The 19,421-nt window shown below is 39.3% G+C and overlaps 1 protein-coding gene across 1 annotated transcript in view; it reads right to left on the bottom strand.

The window, feature by feature from the left end:
- Positions 1-19,421, bottom strand: part of OTOL1 (otolin 1) — a 444,489-nt gene that overhangs the window by 72,723 nt on the left and 352,345 nt on the right. Inside the window, exon 9 of the mRNA XM_044070939.1 lies at positions 16,753-16,842. Within this exon, the coding sequence (XP_043926874.1) occupies positions 16,753-16,842 (90 nt within the window). The remainder of the gene's footprint in view (positions 1-16,752; positions 16,843-19,421) is intronic.

Below are 19,421 nucleotides of genomic sequence, written 5' to 3'. Positions count from 1 at the left end.
GCTCTTACAGCACGAAATGTTTACAAAGTCATAAATAATGGGGTGACAAAGGCCACATAATAGAGAGACTTGTCAAATACTGCTCCTACAAACGTATATAGGTGATAGAATAACATGTTTTACATTAGCATAGATAGTCTGAAAGTTTGACTTCTGAAACTCATAATGTCTGCCATTATTTGTTGACATCAACCCACAAAGATTTGGCAATGATTTACCAGAAAAACACAGGTTTATGAGAAAATATAGAAAGCAAACCTGCTGCTGCCACCCAAGCTGAAATAAAATGATTGAAATTGTTAAAATCAGTTCCTTTATTAACAAAATAAAATGTAATCCTGCTGCTGTTGTCTGGATTAGCGCTTTCGGTTGTTGAACCTTTATCAAATCCTAAAGAAAAAAGCAGCTTCAATTCATTTAAAAAGAGCTTCCTGCAGCTCATTCATTCAATCAACCAGTAACGTTTTGGTGTATGGACACACCTCTCATTCAGAGTGTATGTTCTATTTACTTAGAGTTAGCTAAATGCTTGGAGTTTTTAAAGTGAAATAACACAGGATTAATACATGTGCATTATTTCTTTAGAGCCCTTCCTTTCATGATGGCTTTGAGTGGTACAATTTAATTCAGTCCAGTTTTCTGGTCTGCTCTAAGGTTCATAATCCATTTTGTTTCCTCAATTTCGGTATAGTTGGCCAGATCTCCTCATTGTATTGTTTATACTCGCCTGCTTATGACCATAAATTTAAAAGTGTGGTCTCCATTAACTTTAATATGATCATATAGAGCATTCGTATTTACTTGATTTCTAAGGTCCTGACAGTGTCTCAGGATACACTCCTTGAACATTCTATTTGTTTTCCCCACATAGAAGGCTGGGCAGTGTTGGCACTGAGCAATATAAATCACATTTTTGCTTCTGCAATTCGCAAACCCTTTGAACCTGTATTCTTTCTTAGATGTTGGATGTATAAATAAATTATCCGTTTTAATATGTTGACATGCTTTACAAAATTCACATTTATAGGTGCCTACTTTATTCATGGGTGAATGTTCTGTGTCCAGGTTTCGATTATTCCCATGGCATAAGAGCCTTTTCAGATTTTTCCTATTCTTAAAGGAAAAACTGGGTGTCTCCCCTACAATGCTCCTGAGGTTCTCATCTGAAGTCAAAACAGACCAGTTTTTTTTATGTCTCTAGTATGAATGCATTGTCACTGCTAAATGTAAGACAAAAGCTCATCTTGTTTTCCTTCTTATTCTTCTCTTCTTCTTCCTTACTCAACCAATGGGAAAATATGGTCTTCCTTTGCCAATTCATAAGTCTGATGTTCTAGTCATGCTTTTTATGACTTCATATTTATTATATCCTCTTTCCATAAAGTTATCAATAAGCTTTTCCTTTTCTTTTTCAAAAGCTTCAACTTTAGTGCATAATTTTGATATATGTTTCACCTGATTCTCTGCTATATTTTTAAAAATATGCTTTGGGTGCATACTGATCCTATGGAGCATGTGATTATGCCATATTGTCTTCCTGTGCATAGACGTATCTATCCCATATACATGATCCAATGTCAGTTGGATATCAAGAAAATTGATGGTAGTATCAGAAAAATTCAATTCAAATCTTAAAAAAGATGTGGTGTTACCCAGGAAAGACTCAAAACTTCTGAGAGAGTGTTCATCACCTTCCCATAAAATGAAGATGTCATCACCAAAATGTTTATATACAACTATGCTGTTATTCCTACTTTTGAGGGTATCCAAGCACCATTCTTCCACCAATTGTCCCTACATTATGTTGGCATAACTATTGGCGCATGGGGTTCTCATGGCCACTCCAGATTTCTGCCAATAATATTCATTTCCATACATGAAGATGTTGTTAGGCAATATTTCATCTAGAAGACTACATATCAAGTTTATATTATCATTGGTCTTATATACGAGTCCAAATTGTCTAACTGCTTCTATTCCATATTTGTTTGGTATTGGTGTAAACAGGCTATTCACATCCAGAGTTGCCATTATGATACCTTGGTAGGTTTTCCTCATTGTTGTGCTTTCATAAAGACATTTAAAAAAAAAAAACTTCAGAATCTTTCACAACTGTTCTTGCATGTGGTAGTAATCTCTTCAATTTTTCTTTCACATATATAGAAATAGGTTCAGTTTCCCATCCTTCTCCATTGACAATTGGTCTTAAAGGTGGATCCATCAAATTCTTGTGGACCTTGGGTAATACATTGATGCTGGGTATCTCTGGATGCTGTGTGTAGAAATAATCATACAATTCTTTTGTGATAGTTCTATTCATTAGCTTTTCGTAGATGCCATCATTCACATAGGTTCATAGGTTCATACTAGGCTATCTGCCCTGGGGCAATTATAAGCCTAGCCCGATTCTGTATGGCTTATGCCACCCCTTGATTTGAGTATACTGTGCCCTTTTTAAGGTTTAGTTTACTGTGCCTCTGTCTAATAGTGACACGGGAGTAATCCCTGGGACAAACCTACGATCCCCCATCCACTTATCGGGATTCTTCTTGAAGAGATTCAAGTGAGGTGCTCTGCCTCACATGAACTGGAATTCTATTCCAGAGTGAAGGGAGCCTCTGGGTTATGAACCTGTCCCTCCAGCAAGTTCTATTTATTTCTGTGCTGAGGTTCAAGTCCCTCGAGCGTGTGGCTCTAAGGGATTTAGATTTACTGAGGTGGAGCATGTCCATTAATTCTGGATTTTACATACAAAGGTATGTCAGGCATAGATCGCCTCAAAGTAGGCGGTATGCAACTGAGTAAAGCTGGGTTTTTTTAACCGAGCAGCATATGGCATGTGTTTGAGACCCTTGATCCTCTTGGTGCGATACTTTTGGGGTCTTTCTAATTGCTGCAGGTGTCGGGTAAGGTACATCCAAAAAGGGGCATTGTATTCTATGATGGGCCTGATGAGGGATGAATAAAGGGGCACGATTACCTCTCTTGATCTAGATGTGAAACCCTTCGTGATGAGGTGGGCTATGTAGAAGGTCTTTCTAACCACTTTGGCAATGTGGTTTTCAAAGGAGAGATTGCTATCAACTTGGGTCCCCAGGTCCCTAATAACTTTCTCTTTACTTAATGGGTTTCCGCCTATGTGGTAATTTGTGGGCACATTGTTTTTGACAAAGGGTATGACTATACATTTTTTGGCATTTAGCTTTAAACCATGGTGCTGGCACCAGTTATCTGTCTCTGTCAGCTGGAGAGTTGATTATGGCACCCAGTTTGCAGTCGTCTGCAAACTTGGTGAGCCATAGTCCTCCACGTTGCCTGTACCTTGGAAAAGTATATACCGAACAAGAGTGGTCCCAGGACAGAACCCTGTGGGATGCCACTTGTGACCGGTTTCGAGTCTGACATGGCTCCAGCAACTCTCACTCTGTGGGTTCTGTCTTTGAGCCAGTTTGCGACCCATCTTGTGACATAGGGGTTTATATTTAAGCTGGATAGCTTATCTATGATGCCCGAGTGGGGTATTGTATCAAATGCCTTTGCAAGGTCCAGATAGGCTGTGTGGACTACCTTCCCTTCATCTATGGCTTTGGTGACTGATTCAAAGAAGTCAACCAGGATCAAAAGGCAGGATCTGCCCTTGACAAAGCCGAACTGGGTAGGATCTAGTGTCTGTAGGTTCCCAATGTCTTTGTTTATGAGCTCCATGATGATCCTCTCCATAGCCTTGCAGACTAAGCTAGTCAGGCTTATGGGGCGATAGTTTCCAGGGTCCGTAGAGGCTCCACCTTTGTGGAGTGGGACCACTGTTGCTGTACGCCATTCTGTGGGCACATATCCTGTAGTGAGGCTGAGATTGTATAGCTGTTTTATTTGAGGGATTAGTTCCTCTTGGAGTTCATGTAGGACGCAACCTGGGACGCCATCTGGTCCCATGGAAGCAGTGTTTTTTGCTTTGGAGAGGGCAGCCTTCATCTGAGCATCTGAGATGTTTGGGAGGCAGCCCTCTGCCGCGATAGATACTTGCTCTTTTGGGGCGGGGGTGGAGAAGTTTGCACTGAACCTGTCTGCCAGGATATTGGCGATGTCTGTGGGTTCAGTGTATTTTTTGTCATTTAGAATCAACTCAGAACAAGTCTGGGAGTTGCATCCCAGGTTTCTAACATAACTGAAAAAGCCTTATGATTGTCTTTGGTGTCCTGTGCAATTTTTCTCTCGAAGCTGGCCTTGGAGGATTTTATGAGGGATCGTAATTTTTTGCTAGTACTGATCAGAGATGCCTTCCCTATTAGGGATTTTGCTCTATCATGTAGTAGCTTCCTCCTTCTGTTGTACAGTTTATTTATGGCAGGGGTCCACCAGACTGGACGCCTGCCTTTGGATGATTGGGTCTTGGTTTTGTTTGGGATAGCATGATCCATGCATTCCTGGAGATGTCCGTAGAATGCATTTATATAGGATTCTGCAGTTTGGGCCATAGTTTCCACTGGCCCTGGGGCCTTGAAGGATTCCACTTCGGTTTTGAGAAGTGAGAAGTTCGCTTTTGAGAAGTTTTTCACTGTGGTTTTCTGGGCTTCACAACATGTCAAAATTAGTTATAACTGCATGCATGGGTGTTCAAATTAGCCCAAAACAGCAAAAGCATAGTAAACAGAACACATGCATAAATGGAACAACAGTAAGCATTGTAACAGCATGCCGGTTACATTGATGGCAACAGGCACCAAGAGTGGTAATTGAACAAGATCTATTAACATGCAACCAAATAAATATATGAACAATAATAGAACACAAGTCCCAACATTAGGTTTTGAGAAAAACATACCTGTAGTATATGAATAATAATTAGTGATGCAGATAAGAGGTGGGTAGAGAAAAAGTCCATTAACAACTGTATAGGCTTCTATTTTTCAAAACAGTACTGCTCAGTACTCTACAGGTCTGCCCTCACTTTATATCTACCTATGACCCATAATGTCTGTAGCATATACATACCTGTTAAACTGTCAACCTGGAATGGTATGGCGCAAACTGTGACAACTCTGGCTACATGACTAGAGGGGACTCGTACATGTTAGGGTTACCTATATGACAAAGAAGGGGTACCCTGCACTGATGTTGTGTGAGTGTGCTACTGGCATACTTCACCTGGATTCCTATCTGTGTCCAATGTTACTGGCAGCAGTGGCCACTAGCCGTAACAGAGTGACACTTGAGAGACATGTATCAGGAAGCGTCCATGGTGTATGTACAGTACCTCTTCTGCTGTCATTTGCAGGCATGAGGATGGACAGCAGAACAGTTGTGTGTGGTGTATTCATATACCCTTCCTACAGCTACTACAAACATTTCTTTACCTGTAAGACCTGTGGAGAAAATATCTGTTAACACTACTTGACAGTTTCTACAAATATTCAAGATTTCTTGAGTGTAAATATGCACACATCTTAGTTCCACTCCCTGGATTCAAAATGTGTCTGGGTGTGCAAAAATGAATAGCAAAGCTATTTCTCATCACACTGATCTACTGAGGAACTGCTGTTTTTTGTTTGACTGATTTCTGTCTAATACTCTCTTGGTTAGACAGTCTGACCTTGTAATCCTGAGATTCATGCATGACAGATAGTGTACTGTGTATTACTCCTTTGAGATACTACAATCTGGACAGCAGAGGTTAACACAAGGTAATGCTGCAGGGTACACACTATAATACATTACACATCGCTATTCGGGGTTCATATCTTAGTGTAGGACATAGTTCATATTTCATTTATATCTTGTTTTACAGCTGCACAATCTACAGTTTTGCATAACAGCTGGTTCTCAGAATAACCTCAGTTAATGCATGCTGTTAAAGCCATATTTGCTGTGAAGAATCTGTACACATTCTATTTCTACAACAACATACCAGGGTAAACACAACAGTTTGTGGTATAAATCTTTATTTGAGTAACATGACACAGTGCTTTATAACTGCATATCTTGTAGATCAATATTTGTCTGACAGACTTTATTCAGTAGACACAGAAAACACTATACCTACTGGCAATAAACAATGCACTCCTCCTTGTTTTTTGCACTATGTACTGCAAGATAGATCTGTACTCACCAGCCTGTCAGTGCAGCCTTGAAAGTCTGTCTGCATGGGCCTCCACAATGCTAGCCCTCTCCGATGCAGCTAGAGGGAAAAAAACAAACATTATGCATACCTGTCTATCACGTACTCAGGCTAGAATTTGGTGCAGCTATGGATGAGATACTTACAAACTACTGGGGCATTCTGTTCCCAAGCTTCTTGGATCCACTGAGCCAAGAGTGCCCCCTTCCTATGCTTTAAGTCAGCATAATGATGCTGTACCTGCTCACCAGTTCGGTGATTCCAGTAGCATTGGTGAGATCATGTGCCACACAGTCCCAGGCCTCCTCTTTGTACTGTGATCCCTGGCACTGGCCCTGTAGCAGTCTGTGGTCATGGTCTTTAACAAGGAGCCCAGCTATGACCCCGGACGCCAAGATGCTCAAACTCTGCACCCAAAAGCACACTCCTACTCCAATGCCAGATATAGTTCCTGCAGAGATCAAACTATAACAGGTTCTAGCTGTAGTCCCACATCTGCAGTTTAAATCAGGCCATATTCCCACCCTTTGCCATCATTGGACCATTTTGTAAATGTTGAGCACAGCTAAGCAGTGTGCAAACCCACTAAGCTGAGTTGAGCAGTGCTTAAAGGAGTAGATGCTGAGCAGTGCTTAGCAGTGTGCAAATCCACTCAGCTGGGATGAATAGACGTCTATGCAATGCTGAAACTGGCTAAGCAGAGATGAGTGCTCCTAAGCATTGCTCAGTTTTCAGGTCAAAAACAGTTTTGAATTGGACATTAATTACTCATTACTGGCATATTATTAAGTGTATTTATTTTACTTTATATGACATCTCCCTATGTGCTTACATGACATTACCTTGGGGTGTGACTGTACTGTATGGGACGCTGTATTTACATGGCAGTTTCACGGCATATAGCCACTGACACTTTAATTATGGACCAGCTACACTAACCTGGTTAACAAATATTAATTACTACATCACTTAAAAATAAAAAAAAAAATTTTAACAATGCTTTCTCATGTAAAAATGAAGGACCTGTTGTGGTACTCGAGCCATGAACTGCTGTATGCAAAGCCAGAACTCTAACCACTATGCTGTCTCATCATTGAGGATTTTAGCTATAGATTTGTATTTAGCTCCTATGAGACATTTAAGCAATGCTAAGCAAAGTGCCGTGATGTGCAAACCTGCTCAACTATGCTTAAACTTCACTTATAAAAGAAAAAAATTAATACAACCACTTTAATTACATATATTAATACTAATGCTGATTCATATTTGGCAATGCACTACTTGTCATTCTATCAACTTTCTAAGTCTGTATGTGGAATATGTTCTAGATTTGCCCTATTTTGGGACCTTTGTCCTAAATTTATTTAATGGCTTTATCCAGATTTCTTGGTGGAAGAGGATGAGGTGTGTGCATACCTCTCAACTGTCTAGATTATCGCAGACAGTCCAGATGTTTGGCTAGTTTTGTTTTGTTCTTCATAACATCCGTGGTTTTCTGCATATCAGAGGGATGATCTACAATTGAAGTCATTAGATAATGGCATAGATTTGAGTTTCCGACTTCTAATCCTTCAGTAAATATATGTTAATGCAAACCCTGTTCCTCTATCAACTTTCTAAGTTTATGAGAGCTGTACTTCAAATATGTCCCTATTTATGGTCCTTTGTCCCCCCATTTGGTTGCTCTTTGTTTGGAGTTTGGGCACTAAGAGGTTTACAAGTATAGCTGTGTGTCTGGGACACACTTGTACTGTAAAGTGCCGTAGTGCTCTTTGACAATGCAGGGGGTGTTTTACAGTTACTGTCTCACACACCCTGCATTATTTCCCATTCACACTCCAGCTTTCAGTGTTCACGGACACTGAAAGCATTGTAAAGTGCCATACGACACTTTGACAATGCAGGGGTGTGTGACAGTACCTGTCACACACCCCCTGCATTGCTTCCCATTGAAAAACATGCTTTCAGTGTCCGCGGACACTGACAGCATTGTAAAGTGCCATACGGCACTTTCACAATGCAGGGAGTGTGTGACAGTACCTGTCACACATCCCCTGAATTTCAAGTCCTACTAACTCTTTCTTTCAGTATCCACGGACACTATTTTACTGTTTTATTAGTTGCTTTCCATGTCCGTGGCCACTGACAGCATTTAAAAAGTGCCATACAGCACTTTGAGAGTGCAGTGGGTGTGCTGGATCAGCGGACACTACGGCAACATACCCCCTGCACTCATTCAGTGTTCATGTCCGCATTTCCGTTCTCAGTAGCGCGCCTGCATTAATATGAATGATGGGCTGCTGAGAAGGCTGTGCAGACATGAACACCATTCACTCCATTTGGGAATAACACTATTCCTACATGGAGTTTATTAAATCCTGGAGTATAAGTGACATTTCCTAATACCTCTACATTTTATAGCTATTCCATCAAAATAGCACACAGCAATTTACTTGAACCATTATACCAGAAATAGAAAATTCACTAACATCACTTGAGGCTAAACTCTGCAAAATCTGAAACAATGTGAAATTAGTATTATTTAGTAGTAAACGTACGGGATGCATATATGAGTACCTTCATATTTTATCAGCTTATTCCAGCATACTAGAGTGAGTTTCAGAAATCTATGTGCTTAGCTTCACGTTAATAAAATTAAAGAAATGTATAATGTGTGACACAGGACTGCAGTAATCAATAGTAGGTCCACTGAGCAGAAGCTGGTAATGACTTAATATAATCTATCTTATTGCAAGACCCTTCAGATATGTTTGTATTCTCCAAGAAATTCATGGAATCATGGATGCTGTGCTCTCTGGTGCACTGTTTGCATTTTATGGACTTAACGCACTACTTGTACATTTAACATATAGCTCTAGCTCTCCTATACAGCTGCAGAGAATATATTCAGTTTTAGCAAAAATCGTGCAGCCATTCACCACCTGCTCAATGAGAGACACCTTTCTGATGTCATGGCAACATCAGTTTGTTGACAATAATGGCTCACTGTGTAAGGATTAGTTACAGTATGTCATATGTACTTAGAACAACAAACTAAAGTATCTAAATAATTAGTAATGACAGCCCACACCAAACACTCTCTGAAATGGAACAATTCACTTTGTGTACAAAGTAGAGCTTTTCAACCTCAGTCACTTCTCCATCATACTTCTGCAGCCAAGGATTGATGGTTGTAAACAATCTGCTTAAAGGATTGCTGTAGAAAAGCATATATTTTTAATTTGCCTTGTTGATGTCCTGACTGAAAACAGTGTTGCAGTATTCCAAACAGACGGGATTTCACTGATGACATCCATCTGGGGTACCAAAGCTTAAACCATTCCAGGATCATATGTCCAATGTTTGACCTCATCTCACAAGCATAGGGGTATATAAGTGGACATATGAGCAAAAATACTCAGATTATCTCACCACCAGCCTGAACGTAAGTCTTGCATTTGTCAGGCTGATCTTCTCATGAGCTGTTTTACTGTAAGCTTTCTTAGATTCAGATAAGTGCCCTGCTGGGGAACCTTCATTTCTGTCTAAACTGTGATTTTGTTAGACATCAGCAAGGAGAGATAAGTGTGAGTGTGGTAGACAGATACCCTACAAATGCCTCTATACCCAGTGTCTTTTCTGCCTAGGCAGAGAATATGACTACAAGTCTTGTTCCATTTGGCAACCTCTGGTTCCAAAGATATTGCATTGTTTTTATCTTTGCTGAGCACCTTTTTGGAGACCCAACATCTGAAGCATTTGGCCCACTTTAAAATGTCAGATGCATCAATGCCTGATGTACATCCAGTTCATTAAAAAAAAACTCAAAAGGTCTAGGCCTGACACTCACTCTGCCCAATTTGATTCTGACACCTGCAGTGGTTACAGAAGCTGTAGTATGTCCAACTCAATGCTTACTATCATGACCCCACTGGAGGCAAGTATGGTGTTCAAGGACCGCATGTCCAAAGACACTGTTATTGCAGCTGAGAAGGGGGAACCATGAATCATTACCTCAGAGGGACTGGAAGGCATCCCACAAATTTTAGTTAGAGAAGAGATTCTTGCCAAACTGACTGAAGTATGTCAGGGGTCAGTGTCTCTGCACGATTCAGGAGGAGGTCACTCCCCCCAAAAAATTACAAAAAATAAATATGCTTCCTCACCTCTTCCTTCTAGGGAGAAGGAGTGGATGGATTTCTGTAAAGGCTCTCTTTTTAAACTCCTCCACCCATTTCACAGAAGTTTACTGTGGAATTATATTCCTATGAGGAGGAAGAGGAGGCCTCAGATTCTGATGACCATTCATTAACCTACACTTTTCATGTTCAGTCTCCTGCCAAGGTTCCTTCAGACAATGAGGATTAATTTTCTCCTGTCTGCCATGTGGAGGAGACATTGTTAAGGGAGGCTGTTTTAAAAATGATAAAATGTTTTGAATTGGAGTCAGGGCAAATCTCAGATGTCAAAACAATGTACTACAGCCTGTTAGAGGTGGGCACATCAGCCCCATCTCCTGTTCCTCCAGTCCTGGTGATCTCTTTGGATAATTTTGCACCCATGCCTTCAACCTCTGACTCACAGCTTCCTGCTCCCAAAAGGCCAGACAGATTCTACATAGTTCTAGAGGACCATTAGTTACATTTTAATATTGATGTAGCTGAACCATCACTTATTTCCTTATCCTCTGACAAACCTTCTAAGCTACTGCCTAATGCTAATTCCCTACCCTCAGATAAGGACAGCAGGGCTATGGATAGGTGGGGAAAAAGGTTTATACTTCTATTACATTGGTCTTCAAGGCAACTACTTATCAGAACCAGATGACCAAATGCATTTATCTATCCTTAACAGTTTAAACAAAGCTGTGCTGGACATACCTGGAGCAGACTCAAAACAACAAATCTTGTCCTTGGCAAATCAGACCACTCAAGTGACTAGGCATAGTATAAAATGCAGCTATTATGCTGCTGAGGCTACTTTTACTGGAACAGTCACTCACAGATATGCCTGATTGTGAAACCAGCCCATGCCAGAGGATTTCAAATCCAAACTCCTTGATTCCTTCCTTGACAAAGACCTCTTTTTGGACCACAGGCAATGAGCCTATTTAAAGCCTTGCAGGAGCAGGGTAAAACCATGAAGGTCTGCAGACAAATCCTTCTTACCTCAGTGCTTAGACACTGGAGGAACTACCCGGCCAAGCCCATTTATTTTGTTAGAAGGAAACATAGGCCTTCTCACAAACAAAAGAAAGTACCCAGGAAAAGATTTTCAGAAAAAACTGAAAGGAACCCCAGATCTGGGAGGCCTCCCTACTCAAATAAGTCAGTGTAACTATCTTTCCAATTACAGCCCATATAGTGGCTCTACACTAGCAGTGACAAAAAAAAAAAAATCACTCACTTCATCTCATTTTGGAAAAATACAACCACAGACAAGTGGATAGTATCCATTATAAAAAAAGGCTTATGCTACGTTCCGGAAAGAACTTTCTCCCTTCAAAGCCATTCTACCACCACCCCAAAACCAGCTATATCTCCATCCTCACATCTTTCGGGGCCTACAGTCCGTAAGACTATAGAGTCAGTTCCTCTTCAGTTTATGGGACAAGGATTCTACTCCAGACCAAAGAAAGAAGGGCAGTGAAAACACATTTTGGATTTTTGTCTGCTCAACACCTTCTTCAAGGTTCCCACTTTAAAAATACTTTTCCCCCAGATGGTGCTTACCTTTATTCTTCTGTATTCTTTTCTGGTCTCGTTGGATCCTGAAGGATGTCTACCTGCATATCCCCATATGCGCTTCCTGCAAGAATTTCCTGAGATTCTATTCTGGTTATCACATTGCCAGTTTACTGCTTAGCCTTTTGGGCTCTTTATAGCTGTCAAAGTATTTACAAGGTGCCTAGCTCCTGTTATAGCCTTTTGCAGGACTCAGGGAACAAAAATATTCCCCCATCTAGACAATCTGCTTATCCAAGCTTCTTCACCTCAGATCCAACTACAGCACCACCAGTTAATTCTAAACCTCCTCCTCCAACTGGATTCACTTCAGCCAGCTCAAGACATGTTTTTCTTGGGTTGCAGACTAGACACAAATAACATGCAGGCCTTCTTGTGTCAGGAAAAGGTACAGGACCTTACAAATTACTTCCATTCTCTTAGCTCCCTCAAAGCTTGTTCAGCCATGGAGACTTTAAGAGCACTGGGATTCATGGCATCAACCACACTAATGTTCTGTTTAGCCAGATTGTGTATGAGGAAAATTCAGTGGTATATGAAAAATGTATGATCTCAACACTCTCACCCGCTGGACACACAGATTTCCCTCATGCATTATCTCAAGAAGGAGATTCTCTGGTGTGTGACACACGTAAACCTCAATCCAGGATTTCCTTTCAATGCACAGACCCCTCAGATAAGGGCTGAGGAGCATGAACAGGTATTCACAAGGTCCAGAGACACTGCCAGTCCAGCCTCAAGAAAGAGCACATCAATCTAAAAGAAATGAGGGCTCTCATTCATGTCCTAAAAGTTCTTTCCCACTTCTGGAAACCAGGGCCTCTATGAGTATTCACAGGCAGCACAACAGTCATGTGGTACATAAAGAAACAAGGAAGATATAGGTCATAATCAGTTATGCAGATCAGCTGAGAATTCTTGGGACATGGCCACCCAGCTGGGCATGTCCCTTCCAGCAGTATATATTCCTTCATAAGAGAGTTGCCTGGCAGACTGCCTAAGCAGGTCCATTGAAAACCCCATGAATAGACCCTTAACAAACAAGTCATCCTATACATATTCCAGAGGTGGTGAATACTACAGATAGTCCTATTTGTCTTGGAGAGATACAAAGTGCTCCCCTTCTTTTGCATCAAGACTCTCTGAGTCTTGGCATGGATAAAAGATAAGTTATCATTCCACTGGATAGCGAAGCTTCTTTATGCCTTCCCTCCACTTCCTCTGCTACCAAAAGTTTTTCTAAATATTCAAAAAGAAAAAAATCCCACTGGTGACTCCCGTTTGACCAACACAGAATTGTTTTCCCCTTCATTATCACTTATCTAGGGGTAATCACCACACAGTACCCCAGAGAGTGGACCTGATCACACAACAAAAGGACTCACTGCTTCATCCTTCAGCCTAAGTCTGTGGATGAAAGAACTATGATCCCTTCCAGACACCTTTTTTTCTGAAGAAAAGTTCTGGTATCTCTAGAAGGCAAGGAGACCTACCACAAGAAATTTCTACATAGCCAAATGGAAGAGATTTTTCTATATGGTCCCATGGAAACAATCAGGACCCTACAAAGTCAGACGTTCCTCTTATCTATTTGTGTGAGTTCATGAAGAAAGCTCTAGTCTAGTCCTTTGTTGAAGTCTACCTTTCAGCCATTTCATCCTGTCACTCACTCAGCCTGCCTGTTATGTCCAGTCTTGAGGTCAAACAATTTATTAAAGGGGTGTAACACTTAATCATCCCCCCCAAGAAACCTGTAGCCCTTCCTTGGAATCTCATATCTGTGCCACTTTTGAGTCAGATGATTCTTCTAGTCTCAAATTCTGCAAATTCCTATAAATTATTTTGTTGCTGGTTCTCACTTCTGCTAGCAGAGTATCATAATTACAGGCATTCATGGCTGTCCCACCTTCTCTTATTTTGCACAAGAACAGGGTTTTGCTGAGGGTTAACTCCTCTTTCATGCCAAAAGTGGTAAATGAGTGAGCTCAAACAGGCCATCAACCTGCCTACTTTTTTTCCAAACAACAGAACAGGGGTGAGAGTTCTTCATTCACTATATGTAGACAGACAACTAAGATTCTGGATAAGACTAAGTGTATTTGGAAATCAGGCCAACTATTTCATGGAGTCTAAACTGGATTAGTCATTGTTTAAATAAGCCATTGCTAGCTGTATTTCTAGGTCCATTGCCCTTTGTTGCTTACATTATGGTATATCCCTGCCCTGCTTCTCGAGGGCTTATTCTGCTAGAGCAGTTGCCTCCTTGGGGGCTTTTTACAAAGAGGTGGATTCCATAACCATTCTGAAAGCTGATAACTGGTCTTCTGTGCACACTTTCACTAAAGACTGCAGAATAGATGCCTTTGCCAAGTCGAGGGCTGTCATTGCCAGGTCAATCCTGTCTGGACTCTTAGACAGTTCTCATCCTTCTGAGCGACCCATCCTTCTGTCCCCTTAAGGTCTGTGACTCACCTGCCTGTTTTGAATACTGGAAGAGTGATTTCAGTCAGGACATAGTACAGTCCTGTAAGAGCTTAACATAACAATGGATGCCCTACTGATCACTGTTGCAGTATTTCTTCCACCTTCCTTTCCAATTTCTTGAAGTCCCTCCTCTTCTCCTTATTGCCAAACTGCTCTGGCAGACCATAGGACCAAGGGAGGAGGGCCCTCTATCACCTATAATACCCCCTCCTAGCTGATTACTTTTCTCTCTCAGATGTCTTAAGGCCACTGGCTTGGAGATAGTCTGGGGATTTCTACTCATATATCTACTTATATACCCCATACTTACAAGTTGAGGTCATATGTCAGGCATATTATCCTGGGAAGATTTAAGCTTTGGTACCCCAGCTGGACATCAGTGGAGAAAACAAATCTCTTTAGAATACTGTAACAGTGATCAGTAGGACATCTATTGTTATGGTAGGTTGTTACACAAATGTATTTTCTGTGCTTTACTAATTGCCCTGACACACCATAATTAGTTATTCTTAATTTTGTTTTGTTCTAACACTAAGTGATCTGATTGGACAAACATTCTGACATGATTTTGTTTTCATTTCTTCTTCCCACAATGCACTATATATGTTCAAAAGAAGGGATTATCAAGCCCAATTCTCCTGTGTGAGATCTAGTCTGTATTTACTTAGAGTGGCAGCAATCTGAGTTATAACTTACTTTGAAACTCTCTATACAGAAGGTCTAAAACTTTCTTCCAGTGGCAATCTCGGATTTTTATTTTTTGGCATGATTAAAATATTATGTAATAAACCCTTTCTTTTCCAGCTGCAAAACAATGCTTAAATTGCATTCATAAAACCGAGGAATCAGTTAGTTGCAGGAACCTCTTCACACTTAGTGTCTAATTTTGTCACTAGCACTGTTGCTATATTTCTTTACTCATAAATTAAATAGCAAAAGAGATGCAAATTGTCCAAGACTAAGTACTTTTATAGCTCAGGATGGAATTTGAGAAGGCACATCCAAATAACAAGTATGCAGTAAAACAGTTGTGAGTCTCCAGAGATTCAATATGTGTTTCGGACCCAGTAGGAAGTAAAGAAAAAAAAAGGGCCACAAACACATTGTTATGACATCTATTTTTCTGGGAGAAAAAAAAACAATCAAAATGTGATGAGTAAGAAAATGTTAACAAATATGCAGACAAATATCTAAAAAAAAGTTGTGAGATTTTATCCAAACCCAAAATGTTCTGCACTTGGAAAGCTAAACAGCATACAAATACATAGCTAAATCATGTGTTGATATGAGGATCATTTTAAAGGGGACAATAGACTCTGCAAAAGAAGGAAAAATACACTGTTAATGTGTTGTTTTATGCCATTTAATATTCTTGCTTTTCTTGGACTCCTTCTTGAGGACACTTGATAGGAGAGCAGCTTGTTTGTTAAACTTTGTGCCATTTAGTATAAATCTTTAAGATGAAAATTACTTTTTAGCAAAACTGCTATTGTTCTAAAATAGAATTCCTGTTATACTTGATTTATGCTGTAGCCATTGTGATATTTTTAACAGCAGCTGTTTAGGAATGCTGTCTCTGAGAATGCACAGAGTTCACAAGATTTATTTCTTTGCTGATCATGTAGGGTACATACAAGGTCTACCCTTGGCATGCAGTAGTGTGCCCAAGTCTATGCTTAATATTTCTTTAAGTTGCAAAAGGATATGAATGTCTTCCAGTGGAGGCCCCATAAATAGTGGGGCCATCTGTTAGTGGTAGAAGGAACAAATAAAGTGATCTATTAAAATATCTGCACAAGAACAGATACTGAATGGAAGGATAAAGAACCAGACATAGTCTAAAGAATCACGCCATTATTGTCATGGTTAGAAAGAATATGTTTTCATTAAAATATGACATGGAACAGCCTGTACACTAAGTGCTCAGCAAGCATGACCTGTTCTCGGAAAGTATGTGTAAACACTTATTACCTGATACTACTTTACAGTGCAAGACAGTTGACAACGTTACAACGTTACAGTGTGTTATGTGCACACTCCATAGCTCATTGTCCTAGTATCATGTAAAGCTGTCAGCTAAAACCCTGATGAATTCTGAGTGTCCCCCATGGTACAGTAGTACTGCTGACCCTTAACGTATGCTGCTGTTTGGGTTACACCCTGATGAATTCTGACTGTCCCCCATGGTATAGTAGTACTGCTGACCCTTAACGTATGCTGTTGTTTGGTTAAAACCCTGATGAATTCTGAGTGTCCCCCATGGTACAGTAGTACTGCTGACCCATAACGTATGCTGCTGTTTGGTTACACCCTTGTCTGATTATTTTCTTGTTGTTTTTTAAATTAAGTTAACACATGTATAAACCTGGTTAAGAAGTTCTGTTCTTGCAATGCAATCCATTTACATACCTTTGTCTCCTTTGCTACCCTTCGTGCCCTGTGGTCCAGTGAGCCCTACTGGTCCCCTGGGGCCAGGTTCTCCTTTTTCTCCTTTGAGACCTATGAATAAATAAATATATTTAATTATAATCACATTTCTTATTCTATCTTCTGTTGAAGATTTTTGACAAACACAGTGAGAGACAAATACCAAGAAAAAGGTGGAATGCATTAAAGAAGGAAGTGATTTGTGTTTCCTTCAAAGAAAAGCACAGTGTGGGATTTTTTTCACTGAAAGTGTTTACTTTGGAATGCACGAGGCCAGTAGAAAATGTATATCTATAATGAAAAGAAATATAAAATTATGTATTAAAACAGTATTTGAGTCACAGATGTTTGGTGTCATTGCTCCAATTATCCCAGAAGTGGTAGTCAAAATTAAAATTAAATTAATATTTATATGTGCATCATTAATTGCATCATATTTAAAATAACCAAATGACTAAGACATTAGTTTTTACTTGCTATGGCCAGTAGAAAATGTATATCTATAATGAAAAGAAATATAAAATTATGTATTAAAACAGTATTTGAGTCACAGATGTTTGGTGTCATTGCTCCAATTATCCCAGAAGTGGTAGTCAAAATTAAAATGAAATTAATATTTATATGTGCATCATTAATTGCACCATATTTAAAATAACCAAATGACTAAGACATTAGTTTTTACTTGCTATGGTAAATCTCATCTCAGTTAAGTCATAAATAATTATAGCTAAAACATATAAACACTCATGTAATTTTGTAACCCAAATAATCTGAATTAAAGATATTGTTGAACATCTGAAAAAAAAAAAATTTTTAATGAGAACCAAGCTCCGCTGTAATACCAGACTCTGCCATCACCCTCCGTATCTTGAGGTTGCATAAACTTAAAGAAAAAGTAAAAGGTGTGAAACAGCCATGCAATTAACTTTTTCCCTCTTCCTTGACTGAAACAGAAAGTACAAAATTTGCGGCAAACCGAGATCTGAAGCACTAGAGCATTAACCTGCAATCTTTATGCTTAGATGTTATGTGCTACAATGAAAGGCCATGTGATAAACTGTAATTTCCATATCTGCATCCCTCTCAAGCTATCATGGGTCATCAAATATAGTATTATGTAAAATGCACATAGTAAACATAATTATAAAATGAACAAGTAGAAATGACGAGTCATATCATTAGGTAGGTACCTGTGTATCCAGTGTCTATTTCTTTTCATGCATGGAAAAAAAGCTAGTACAAGCCACCTGGACCTTAGACTCACTTATAGATTTCTACTCCTTCACAGGCATCAAAATTCAACAAACCACAACAACCTTGAAAAGTCATTTAGCTGGGGAAAACTATGAAAAATAAAAAAACAATCCAGTAAATCAATAAAAAAACAACAGCAAATACTAAAGCTGCACATTCCCAAGTGAAATGCATTACAAATTCTGCATAAAAATGATAAAAAGTAAAATAGAAAAAATAAAATGGAATCAGGACATTCACACAAATTAAACACATCAGGATACTTTATGGTAATAAAACACTAAAACCTAAAATGCAACTACATTACTTGATAAGGTAAAAAATATGTTCAGGAAGGTAAAAAAATCATGATGAAGCTGAAAGGGAGTAAATAACATGAAGCAAAAACAGCTACCATAGTAAAAAAAAAAATCCAACACTGTAAGCATACCTCTCAACCTCTTAGTGCATGAAATCTAGACAAAGCCTGACAAAATGGGAGTACAAAGACCCAAAAATAGGGCAGATTTTAAATATTTCTCTTATAAACTTAGAAAGTTGCTACAGTAACTGGGTTTGTGTTAACACATTTTCTGAATGATTTGAAATCTGAAACTCAAATGTATGTCATTATTTAGTGAGAAATAGACCAAAAATATGAGACAAAAATCTGGACATTCTTCAGAAATCTGGAAAGTTGAGACATATGATGTAAGTTAGGAGTCAAATCGCATACACACATCATTTGACCTAAGATGTAAAACTAAAGATACTGTGCTCAAAAGTAAAACACTGCACAAATACAAATTATGTTAAAACAGAAATAAATCCCACATAGCCATTTCCACAGAAACTCAATGAAATAATGTCAACAAGGATACTATCAGCTAAACCAGTGAGACAAATAATAAATAATGGGGTGGGGAAACACTATTGTTTACAAATGTTTTTTCAGTTCTTGGGAGTTGTCATCAAAATGTTTAACTTTGTGAATATTTTTAGAGGGAAACAAGTGTAGCAGTTAAATCAATTTAAAATGCTTGCGGAGTATTACTCTTACATATATGAGTCATTCAATTATCAACTTAAAAATAACTATATGGTTGACAATTTAGATCATTGACTAAAAACTCAAACCTAACCAATGCCCACAAACAACAGAAACAATGCATTTGAAGGGGGCAAGCCTCCTGCACTCCCTGCTAATTATGTATACCAACTCCAACATTGCACTACAGTGAGTAAAAAGGCAAATTCCCTGGTCCTCACTGCATGGTGATCTTAGCCAGAATGGTTTGATGGACTGAATTGTTGTCCATATGGTCTCGGCTTTTGATAATTTGTCCATTTAATCCTTTGAAATAAACCCATGCCTGGCACAGATATTAGTGCATGCCTAAAGATTATAAAGCACTCTA

The sequence above is a fragment of the Protopterus annectens genome, chromosome 4.part1 (assembly GCF_019279795.1).
Source record: "Protopterus annectens isolate FY-2018-M chromosome 4.part1, PAN1.0, whole genome shotgun sequence".
Taxonomy (NCBI): domain Eukaryota; kingdom Metazoa; phylum Chordata; order Ceratodontiformes; family Protopteridae; genus Protopterus; species Protopterus annectens.
The sequence above is the reverse complement of the archived record's forward strand: the minus strand, read 5'-3'. Positions and strand labels throughout refer to the sequence as shown.